Raw genomic sequence first — 11,800 nt, forward strand, 5'->3', positions numbered from 1 at the left:
ACCTTTGTCGCCCAGAGCCGCCCAGGATAGGAAGTCCTTTAGAGGGAGGGGACCTTGGGGAGGGCGACAGGGATCACCGCGGAGACGTAGCCACCGCGAGTCCCCCAAAAGCGGGCACAGCGACACGCCTCGGCCCCCAGGCGCGGCTGCGGGGAGGGGCGGGGCGGAGCGGAGCGGGGCGAGGCGCGGCGCGGCCCGCGGCGCGCGTTCCCGACGCCACGCCGGCCCCGCCCCCTCCCGCGCGCCCGCAGAGCTACGACGGGGAGCCGGAGGGGGCGGGACCCGACGCGTCCTGCTCAGTCCGAGGCGCGGCCCCACCCCATGTCCCTCGCCGTCTGCCAATCAGACGCCGAGAGGGGCGGGCGCGCCTCGGCTTCCTGATGGCCCCACTCCCTCGTGCGGCCGCGTTCCCGCGGCGTGGGGGGGCGTGGCCTGGGCGCTGTGCGTATAAAGGCGGGCGGAGGCGGAGGCGCCATTTTGCGAACGGCGAGCAGCGGCGGGGGCGCGGAGAGGCGCAGCGGAGGTTTTCCTGGTTTCGGACCCCAGCGGCCGGATGGTGAAATCCTCCCTGCAGCGGATCCTGAACAGCCACTGCTTCGCCAGAGAGAAGGAGGGGGATAAACCCAGCGCCGCCGTCCACGCCACCCGCACCATGCCGCTCCTTAGCCTGCACAGCCGCGGAGGCCGCAGCAGCGAGAGGTGAGCGCCCCGCCCCCGCCCGAAGCTTCCAGAAGCGCCGCCGCGCAGGCCCGCAGGGGCCTGGCCGCGGGGCGCCACGGAAGTCCCGGGAGCGCGAGGTCCGCCCCTTTGTCGAGGCAACAGTCGCGCCGGGGGCGGGTTCTCGGCGGGGTGGGGGCGGGGCGGGTGGGGGCAAAGGGGGTCTCTGATTGGATTGAGGGGCCCGCAGGCTACTTGGTCGGATTGGGGGAGGGACACGAGGATTTCCGGTTGGATTGGGGGTCGCCAGGGAACCTGGTTGGGTTTGGGGGGCACAGGAGTCCACAGTCCGGTCTGGGGGTGCGAGGTTCCGGGATCGGGTTTGGGGGGCGGTCGGGCCGGCGGGTCGCGGGAATCTGCGCTTTGCGGGCGCGGAGGTTGTGAGCGCTCAGCGGAGCGGCCCTTCCCCCTATCCCGCACCCTGACGTGGCCCCGGGACGCGGCCGCCCTCGCGGTCACTTTTCAGCCCCGAGGATGCGCGGAGCCGGGCCGCGCCACGTAGACGGCGCCCGGGGCCCTTCTCGGCGTGGCTGCCGGCCCGCCTCTCCCCCATAGGACGGCTGGGTCGAGGGTGGCCGGGGCCGGGGGTCCAGGTGAGCCGCGCTCGCCACGGATCGTGAGGTCTTAGACCACGGCCCCGGGGGTGCTCTCGCGCGGGCCCTGAGCCAAGATGCCGCCGCCCGCGGGTCGGGCGCCCCGGATGGGAGCCGAGCAAAATGGAGGCGACCGCGGGGCCTGTTGACACTGCGCAGCAAATGGCTGCTGGCGCTGCCGGCTGCGCGATTGTGAAAACCTCCCCCGGGGCCGAGGGCCGCTCTGCCGAGATGACGCAAGCGGAGGCCTCGGGGTGCGCGCGGGAGGGCGTCTGCGCGGGCCCGTCTCTCTGCGCCTGCGGGGACACCGAACGGGTCCCGCGCCTCCCGGCGGGTGCCGACAACGAAAGAGCCGCAGCAGGGGCTGCTTCAGTGGAAGGACGGTTTTGCTGGACTCCTAAGAAAAAGCTGTTAGAGGTTCAGGTCTGCTGGAGACTGCAAAGTGGAAAAGGGGAAGCTGAAGCGCTGGACTTAGAAGTGGGAAGTAGAACCTGGCGCAGGGCTGGATAGGGCGACACTTAGTGCTGGGCAGAAGAGGCACTCGGGACCGGTTGGACCTTTAATCGGCGTCACCACCCGAGGAGGTGGATTTGAGTGGCCTCTTGTTCCTGTGGCTGCTGACCCGACGGAGGCAGATGTTGATTCTGCACCCGGTGTAAACATTGCGCTTGAGAGAGGGAGGCGCGTTGCAGGGAGCTGGGCTCTGGTAGGCCTTGGTCTTCTGCTGGCCTTGCTGTGCTCGGGGCCCTGTCAGCGGAGGCGGGGCGTCTCCCCCAGTGCTGCTCACCAGCACCTTTTCTCCAGTTCCAGGGCGTCCATCAACTGCTGTAGTAACCTGGGCCCAGGGCCTCGGTGGTGCTCCTGATGTCCCTCACCCACCCCTGAAGATCCCAGGTGGGCGAGGGAATAGTCAGAGGGATCACAGTCTTTCAGCTAATTTATTTTACTCTGTAAGTATTCTTCTTCCTCGGACTTCTGGGTACCTGAGGTGGCGGAGGGGGAGAGTAGCCAGACCCACGAAATGTTTTATGCACCTGTTGTGTGCCAGGAACTCTCCACATGGTTTTCCTGAATCCAAGATGGAAGGAACAAAGGTGCGCACTGCAGCGCAGGCTTTGTCTGAGCCTGTAGTAGCTGTTGGCGCCTCATGTTTGCGCCTCAGCTTGGGGTCCTGCTCTGGCCTTGGGCGGAACCACCGTTCCTCAGAGGCCCGGGAGGCCCCGCAACCCAACAGCGCTGCAGGGTCATATGGGTGCTTTTCTGGGTTTTCCAAACTGTCAGAGTAGCAAGGGGGAAGATCCCCAGGCTGTGAAGGCTGGCGTCCAAGGTTGGGTTTGGTCTTCTTCCACAGGATAATCGGCTGAATGTAACAGAGGAACTAACGTCTAATAACAAGACGAGAATTTTTAACGTCCAGTCCAGGCTCACGGATGCCAAACACATTAACTGGAGAGCGGTGCTGAGCAACAGCTGCCTCTACGTTGAGATCCCAGGCGGCGCTCTGCCCGAGGGGAGCAAGGACAGGTGAGGGCGGGCCTGTGTGTGCCTGGGGGGCAGAGCAAGGCAAACTGTGTTTGCACCTCAAAGTTGGACTCCAGAGGAGGGAAGCCTGAGTCAGGAGCCAGGCAGTGGTTATTGTTTCCGGAGTGAGGGTTCCCCTTTTAAGCAGTGGATCAGCAGTATCACCCAGGGGACTCCAGGGGCCATCTATGGTTGTCACATTGTGGGTGTTGCTCCTGGTGTCACGTGGGTGGGGCCAGGGACACCCCACAGTGCCCAGGACAGTCCCCCAGAATGACCTGGCTCCAATGTCAGCAGTGGCAAGGCTGACCCTGGATTAGACCCGGGAGAGGCTGGTGCTCCCAGTATGCAGATGAGGCCACAGACAGAAGTGGGAGAGCTGGGCTAGGGCCCCTGTGGGGCGGCAGGGGCGCGGGCCCTGACGCTGGAACCTCAGCTTCGCAGTTCTCCTCGAGTTTGCTGAGGAGCAGCTCCGCGCTGACCACGTCTTCGTTTGCCTCCATAAGAACCGCGATGACCGAGGTGGGTGATCTCCACGCGGGGGAGAGGAAATGGGAGAGGCTGCCCACTGCCCTGGAGGCCAGGCCTAGGGTGGGGTCCATGCTGTCCGGGGGCCGCACCACACCCTGTGAGCAGCCCCCTTGCCCTAGACTCGGGCCTTCTGTCTCAGGCGGTCCCTGGGCCGGCAGGGCTCTGGGCCCTGCAGGTGGACGGGGTGGTTCTGACCTGATGGCGTCTCCTCCGCAGCCGCCTTGCTCCGTACCTTCAGCTTTCTGGGCTTTGAGATTGTGAGACCGGGGCATCCCCTTGTCCCCAAGAGACCCGACGCTTGCTTCATGGCCTACACGTTTGAGAGGGAGTCCTCTGGTGAGGAGGAGTAGTGTGATGCCCCTGAGGCCCCTGGGGCTCGATTGCAGACCGCTCCGTGTGCACTTGCTGCTGTGCTTCGGGCGGGTGGTGTGATCAACTGCGCGCTGACCTGCGTCAGCCTGCTCACCTGCTGGGTTTGTCCGCATGTCGTAATTGTGCAAATAAATGCTCACTCCAAATTAGCCGTGTATTTCTTGAAGTTTAATATTGTGTTTGTGATACTGAAGTATTTGCTTTAATTCTAAATAAAAATTTATATTTTACTTTTTTATTGCTGGTTTAAGATGATTCAGGTTATCCTTGTACCTTGAGAAGGAGTTTCTTATTTGAAGTCTTTTGGAAACAGTCTTAGGTCTCTTAACTTGGAAAGATAGGTATTAATCTACCCTTCTATTGCTCTCAAAAATCCAAATAAAACGATTGCCCTTCCAAGACCTGTGTTGGCTCAGTGGTGTTGACAGGGGCGCTGTCCGAAATGGAGGGCAGGTGGAGGGGTGGCCAGGGGCCAAGGGGAGAGGGGCCTCAGGGTTGCCTGGGGTTCAGGGAGCTGTGCGAGCGTCCTGAGCTGAGTGACCCACGTACACACACTTCCTTCTTTCTACAGAGGGGTGGGGAAGCCAAGGGCCCGGTCTCACCTCTGGCCACAGCCAGCCTTGGCCTCCTGTGGGCAGCCCGGCCCTGGGGCTCCACCCCGGCTGCTCCATACCTCGCCCTCCCGCCACCTCCTGCCCCACCCCACACCTTAGGCCGTCACTCGCCTTCCCCAGTGCCATTCCCTGCGGTGGCTGAGGCCTGAGGCTGGCTGGAGTGGCCTAGTTCCAGTCTGAAGCTGTTTACTGGGTCCTGGGAAGTGGCGTGGCGTGGGGCGGGGCAGGGGCTGCCCGGGACTTTTCCAGCTTGGGGGTGGGGTGGTGTTTAGCCGTGGGCACCCCGCCCTTTAGCCTTTGTACAGTGTCGTGCTGGGGCAGGAGCGCTGCTGGTGGGTGTCCTGGCCGGGGCAGAGGTGGGGAGGTCTGAGAGCCAGAAGGCAAAGACACTGCAGTGGCGGGGGGGCTGGGGTGAGGTGGGGGGTGGAAGGCGGAAGAGCTGCGGGGCTGCAGCGCCACCTGCTGGCTGCATCTGCGAGCGTGGCCCGGCGATTGACAAACAGGCGGCCAAGCGGGTATCTTTTACTGAGGAGGATGGAGTTTAGGGGATTCAAGTATATTTGGGGGTTGGGTGGGCTATTCAGCTACCTGAGTGATAATGGGGTTGGCTTTCAAAGGTTTGGGGAGACAGCTGAACACACTCCAGTCCACGTCAGCAGGGCAAGGGCCGAGAAAGGGGTTTGGAGTCGGGGTGTTGGAGGAGGTACAGGAGTCTGAAGCAGAGGTAGAGGGGAGAGTGTCTGCAGTGGAGGGAACAATGGGCAAGGCCTGGAGGCCAGAAAGCACCTCCGCAGATGGCGATGTGGCAGGAGGGGCTGGCCAGAGAGCATGTAGAGCCTTTAGAAGAGCCCGATTGTACTGTGAAGGTACTAGGGAGCCATGGGAGAGGTCTGAGCAGGAGAGGGCCCTGGTCATACCTGGGGGTCAGAAAGTTCCCCCCAGGATCGCCATGGTAGGGTTGGGGTGAGTGAAGGGGCATGACTGGAGACCCCAGGCTATGGCAGTGGGACCCCTCAGGGCTCCTATGTACATTTTTCAGAGGTATAAACCGAGACCTCATTCTCTTCCTCAGGTCCCCTGATGTGTACCACTTTGTTTATTCCATCAATTAAACGCCTAGCGTGTGTTCAGCCTGGCCCCTGCCCTCAGGGAACTCACAGCCTGATAGGTGAGGTGAACAGGTGACAGGTAAAGAGATGAATAAATACTTCCAGGTGGTGACAAGTGCTCGGGGAAGGCAGGGCGCAGAGCTAGAGAGGGCCCAGGAGGGGCAACTTTATTTGCTTAGAAAAGGTGAGTGAGATTTGGACAGTCTGGCAGAGGGAACAGGCCATGCAAAGACTTGGTGGCTGGACGGAATTTAGTGCCACAGAGGAACAACAAGGAGGCCACGGTGGGTGGAGGAGTAGGGGGTGCAGGGCATGGGCACGTTTGGGCAGGTGAGCCCAGACCCCACTGGGGTGGGCTGGCTGTCTCAGGTTCCAGGGAGCCTCCCTCCTCCTGGAGGCCCCAAGCAGTTCTTGACAAGGTCGTTCACAGCACAAGGGGGTGTTCCAGGGCCAGGAATGCCTCTGATGCCACCATTCGGAGGAGTGTCCACACTGTCATGGAGACAGTGGCCATCAGACCCCAGCATTAGAAGGGCATCCTGGCTTCTGCTGGAAGGCGGTGGGAGCGGTTCTACCCACTGGGAGAGACATTAGCTGTCGGGGATTCCACACCTGGAAGAGGGGTGGGCATCTCTGGCATCAGAAAGCCTCAGCAGGCACTGGCCATTAGCCCCCAGCCCTGGAAGGGGGGCACCTGAATTCTTAGGGGGCCTTGGGCCAAGTTCTCAGCTGCATCCTCTGCTGGTCTCCTGGTTCCTGCTGGAAGGGGGCGTCCACCCTATCACCAGCCCCAGCCCTGGGAAGGGGGACCTGCCTCCTAGAGAGGCCCTGGAACAGGTGCATTGCTCACGGGAAGGATCAGTTACACAGCAGCTCCAGGGCGAGGTACAAGGAGTCCTCGGTGGCCTTGGCCAGGTATTCACAGCACAGCCAGTCTTCCAGGCTGGGCACCTCCCCACCAACGGCCCGCTCGGCTAGGTGCAGGACCAGCAGCGCGCGGCGCATCCGCAGCCAGGACCCCAGCGGGGCTCCGCGGCCGCGCAGCTCGGCCCCGGGCGCCCAGAGCAGCACCGCGCCGCGAGTCCCGGCCTCCGAGGGCTGCGCGCGGGCCAGCTGGGCCGCCAGGTGCTGCAGGCCCACGGCCAAGGACGTGGCCAGGGTTGCGCCCGGGCCAAGCAGCTCTCGGAGTGGGCTGCCCAGCTGCCGCGCGTGGGCGGCCGGGGGGCCGCGGCCGAAGTCCGCCAGCAGCAGGCGCTGGGGCCTGGCGGCTAAGCAGCCCCGCAGTGCCGCCAGCATCAGGTTCTTGGGCCGCAGCTCGGCCAGGGCCACAGCCCGCGCCTCCCTCCGGGCGCTCCAGGGCTGCAGGAGCCCCAGGGGCACGGCCTTGCGAACTCCTGGGCGGCTGCGCGCCTGTCTCCACAGGCCGCTGGACCACCGTGAGCTCCGGCATCTCCGCCGCCAGCGCCACGGGGCTGCTCCAGGGCGTCTCGGGAAGTGCGCCCTCGGGCGCCAGACCACACAGCTCCTGGTGGTTGAAATGCGGGGCCAGCGAGGCCTGCGGCCCTAGCCTACACGCGTGGGGCTTGTCAGCTCCTGGCTTGGGCACCTGCGGGATAGAGGGACGCTTCAGAGCTCCCTGCCACCAAACCAGCACAGCTCGCCCAGTGCCTCTACCTGTTCTAAAGACTTCCCACCCAACCCAACCTGCCCACCATCGCTGTATCCCTCCAGAAGCGGGGGGGTTCGTGTTAATTCGGATGTTGGTCACCAGTATGATTTTAAGGAAAGCTACACCAGGGAGGATAGCGTTTAGAGGATCGGACTTTCCACTCTGCCAGAGGGGCGGATGCTTGCCACTTGGTAGCAAGGGAGATGACAGCTAAGGTGCCAGAGCTGGGCTGTCCACTAGAAATGCAACTCGGGCCATGGTGTCATTCAAATTTTCCAGTAGCCACATTTTAAAAAGTGAAAAGGAGCAGGTGAAAGTAACTTTCTTTCTTCTTAAAAAAAAAAAATTTACTAGTTTGTTTTATTTTTTAAATTCCAATACAATTGAAAACTTACAGGATTTGTTTTTGTCTTATTTCACTAAGCATAATACCCTCCAAGTCCATCCATGTTGCTGCAAATGGCATTATTTTGTTCTTTTTTATGGCTGAGTAGTAGTCTATTGTAGATATATTTCACATCTTTTATTGAGGGACGCTTAGGTTGCTTCCATGTCTTGGCTATTGTAAATAATGCTGCTATGAACACTGGGGCGCATATATATTTTCTAAATAGCGTTTTCAGTTTTTTCTGGATATATACCCAAGAGTGGAATTGCTGGATCACATGGTAGTTCTATTTTTAGTTTTCTGAGGAACTTCTAGACTGTTTTCCACAGTGGACGCACCATTTTACATTCCCAACAACAGTGTACAGGGTTCCTTTTCTCCACACCTTCGACAGCATTTGTTATTTGTGGTCTTTTTGATGATGGCCATTCTGACAGGTGTGAGGTGATACCTCATGGTGATTTTGATTTGCATTTCTCTGATTAACGATGTTGAGCATCTTTTCATGTGCCTGTTGGCCATCTGTATGTCTTCTTTGGAAAAATGTCTCTTCAGGTGTTCTGCCCAGTTTTTAAAAAATAAATTTATTTTTATTTTATTTTTGTCTGTGTTGGGTCTTTGTTGCTGCGTGCGGGCTTTCTCTAGTTGTGGCGAGCGGGGGCTACTCTTTGTTGCAGTGCGCGGGCTTCTCATTGTGGTGGCTTCTCGTTGCAGAGCACGGGCTCTAGGGGCACGGACTTCAGTAGTTACAGCATGCGGGCTCAGTAGTTGTGGCGCACGGGCTTAGTTGCTCTGCAGCATGTGGGATCTTCACGGACCAGGGCTTGAACCCATTTCCCCTGCATTGGCAGGCGGATTCTTAACTGCTGCGCCACCAGGGAAGTCCCCTGCCCAGTTTTTAATTAGGCTTTTTTTTTTTGATACTGAGTTTTATGACCTTGAAAGTAACTTTCATAATCTATTTTATGTAATCCAATTTATCCAAAATATTATCATTCAACAGGTCACCAAATGACAAAAGTATTAGTGAGACGTTTTACATTATTGTTATTATTATTGATACTGAGTCTTGGAGACCCGGTGTGTATTTGGTACTCAGAGTATATCTCAATTGGCACCAGCCCCACTTCAAGCGCTCAGAAGTCACCCATGGCCAGCAGTTGCAGTACTGAACAGCAAAGCTCTTTCTAGAAAGTAGGGGAGTATCAGCCCTGGGGATTACATTTGAATCACCTTGGGGCAGGGGTTAAAAAGGACAGGTGCTGAGGTGGGGCTCTGGGAGTGTGATATTTAAAAATAAACTCCCCAGGGGTCTCTGAGATGGATGGAACCAGGACGGAGCTGTCAACTAAAGAACTCACAGCCAGCAGCAACTTACTCCCTCCATGCTCCGGTCTGTAAAATGGGTCCATGATAACACATTCTGCCGAATGGGTGAGGTTCCTCCAAAATGGTGATGTGTCTGACACTTGGTAGTCTGGTTTATTTGATGGGAATCTTTTTTTTCTTTTTCTTGGTGGTGCATAAAACAGAAGCATCTTATAACGAAACGTGGTGACGCTTGCATGAGGATTAGCTGAATGAAAGTGTCTAAAAGTCCTTAGAACAGCACAAGACATGAAGGAACAGTGCTCAGTATATTTTGTTGAAGATGATGATGGAAAGTGGGAGCTATCAGCCGGCTGTGGGTTTCTCGCGCCAGAATTCACGGGTGAGTGAGTTAAAATGCAGACTACTGGGCCCCTGAGAGTCGTGGGGGAGATTTTAACAAGACTCCCAGGTGATTTGAATGTAGGTCGCCCCACACCTGAGAAACGCGGTTCCAAGGGCTGACGGTGTTAGTTCGTACGTTGGTTGCAAAATAAGCAATTGGACCTCAAGTCTAAAGAGCCCTGGGTTACGCCTTGGTCGGGACACTGGGGAAACCTCCGAGGAGGCGGGGCGGAGGCGGGGCGAAGGCGGGGCTCACCTTCGCAGCCAGGAGGTGCCACGCCTCCTTGTCCCTCCGCACCAGGCGGTGGTGGAGGGCGTCCCAGTTCTCCACGCAGGGCGAGCTGTCCAGGAGGCGGAAGCGGTGGCCGGGGCGGCAGGGGCCCGGGAGGCCCCCCAGGAGCCGGGCGTGCAGCCGGGGCGTACACGGCGCGGAGGCCCTCCAGCTGCCGGGCCTCCAGCGCGGCGGAGAGAGAGGCCCAGCTCCGTGTCCAGCGAGCAGAAGGGCAGCTCTGCAGGGCGACAGGCTGGCCCCGCTCTGTCGTCGCCTGCCTGGCTCTCGTGCACACTGCGGGATCCCAGAAGGGGCTTCTGAGGCTGCCCTGCTCGAGTGGGGCCGGGGCTGGGGGACTTGTGGGTGGGCAGCGACTGGGCCCTGGTCAGGGTCTTCTTGGGCAGGGGCTGCGGGTCAGTAGCGGGGCGCTCAGATGTCGGTGAGCAGCAGGCCTTGGAGGGCAGCAGGCGGGCACGGGGAGGGAGTGGGGGAAGGGCGTGAGGACACGCAGAGCGGGGTCCTGTGCGCATGGCTCCACCCTCAGCCATAATTCCTTCATCTCTAGAATGGAAACAATGGGGAGCTCCCTGGTGGTCTAGTAGTTAGGACTTGGAGCTTTCACTGCTGTGGCCCCGGTTCAATGCCTGGTCAGGAAACTGAGATTCCACAAGCCACGCAGCACGACCGAAAAAAAAAAGGGAAAAAATACCAACTCTAACTACCCTATGCCCTGTGGGGTAAGGATGCCATCTCCAATTTACAGATGAAGAAACAAAGGTTCAGAGGAGTGACAAGTCAGTGGCAGAGAAACATCTGGCTCAGCACAGGTGACCCCCACTTCCCTGTGTGGCTCTGGGCAGGTGACTGAGCCTCTCTGAACTCCAGTTTCCTCATTTTTAGAAGCTGGTTATCCAGCTGCTTTTTTTTTTTAAACAAAGAGTTTTATTAAAGGTAGTTAAAAAGCTGCTATAGGACTTCCCTGGTGGTCCAGACTCCGCGCTTCCAATGCAGGGAGCACAGGTTTGATCCCTGGTGGGGGAACTAAGATCCCACATGCCGAGCAGCACGGCAAAAATGAAAAAAAAAAACCAACAAAAAATCCCTGCTGTGATCTAGTTAAACCATCATGGGGCAGAGCGTTCCTTGCATGGTAATGAAACACTCAACCTTTCTGCTCTGGCTGCCTCACCGATCACCTGTCCCACCCCCATCCGGGGCCCCTCCCAGGCTCTCACTAAGGTTGCTGTACGTGGGCTGGGTCAGCCAGGTCGGGGCGTTGGCCCCGGGGGTCTCGGTGGGTGGCTCTGGGCTACTCATGCTGCTGGGGGAAGGTCAGAGTGCAGGGTATGTGTGGGAGGGGCCCAGCACCTGCTGTGTGGCCCTGGGAGGGTTGCTTGACTTCTCTGGGCAAATGTCGCCCATCAACCTTTCAGGGCGGCGAGAAGGACCCTGTACTTTTGTGACATGGACAGAATGTCCAGCTGTAAGGACAAGACCTCAAGGGGGTGGGGGAAGAAGCTGGGGGCCGGTGACAATACCCAGGGAACCCATGCTTAGGCCTTGTCCCCAGAGCTCAGCCCCCTCAAGCTGTGTGGTTGCCAGCAGCAGCCTGGGCCCCAGCTCTGCCCCACCCAGATTCCAGGTTGCCCAACCTTGAAAAGCAGCTGCTTCTGCCCACTCCCTGCCGCAGTCCCCCTCTAGGAGCGCCCTAGCTTCAGGACTGGAGTGACCTCGGGGCAGGGGGATCTTGGGGACAAACTCCCAGTAGCTGCAGCCCCTGGCCTCCCGGACTGTCTGACCGGTTGCTGGAAATGCCCAGGCAACTGTTAGACCGCAGGCCCCGGCAGGAGGGGAAGTTTTCTGCGTTACTTCCTCATGAAGGCCACCCGGTTCCAGGGCTGAAAGCGGGTGGCAGGAGATGGGAAGACGGGCGGAGGTCCCAAAGTTTACACGAGGTGGGTGGCAGAGGGGAGCCCTGAGAGGTGGGGAGGATAGAGACTTTTTAGACTCCCCCGCCTTTGGGGAGGGCAGGGAACCCCAGCAGTGACTGTTTAGGGAGAGATTTGACCAGGTGACCCTTTCATCTGTGGCTTTCACTTTCCCCAGAGCCACTTCCCCTTCTGCAGGATCATCTGAGAAGCCTCCACTGCGCGTGCCCCCACCTCTGACCCATCCCAGGACCCTTGGCAGGTACTGCTCCATTTGAGCCCCAGCTCCGCTCTGACTTGCTGTGTGATGTTGGGTCAGTCACCACCCCTCTCTGTTCCAGCAAATAAAGAAAAGTGGCTCCTGCTTGCTGCCT

At 59.3% G+C, this 11,800-nt stretch overlaps 2 protein-coding genes across 2 annotated transcripts; one reads left to right on the forward strand and one right to left on the reverse strand.

The window, feature by feature from the left end:
• The first annotated feature begins 460 nt into the window (after nucleotides 1-460).
• Nucleotides 461-4,133, forward strand: OAZ1 (ornithine decarboxylase antizyme 1). Its single transcript, XM_067734458.1, is given in 6 exon segments — nucleotides 461-699; nucleotides 2,115-2,172; nucleotides 2,174-2,260; nucleotides 2,662-2,834; nucleotides 3,268-3,353; nucleotides 3,579-4,133. Coding segments are annotated over 6 exon segments (684 nt in total). The 5' UTR covers nucleotides 461-553; the 3' UTR covers nucleotides 3,713-4,133.
• A 2,182-nt stretch (nucleotides 4,134-6,315) lies between these two features.
• Nucleotides 6,316-10,815, reverse strand: PEAK3 (PEAK family member 3). Its single transcript, XM_067730272.1, is given in 6 exon segments — nucleotides 6,316-6,841; nucleotides 6,843-7,063; nucleotides 9,484-9,642; nucleotides 9,644-9,689; nucleotides 9,691-9,976; nucleotides 10,728-10,815. Coding segments are annotated over 6 exon segments (1,326 nt in total).
• Nucleotides 10,816-11,800: the final 985 nt, after the last annotated feature.

Source organism: Pseudorca crassidens, chromosome 3 (assembly GCF_039906515.1).
Source record: "Pseudorca crassidens isolate mPseCra1 chromosome 3, mPseCra1.hap1, whole genome shotgun sequence".
NCBI classification, from domain to species: Eukaryota; Metazoa; Chordata; class Mammalia; order Artiodactyla; family Delphinidae; genus Pseudorca; species Pseudorca crassidens.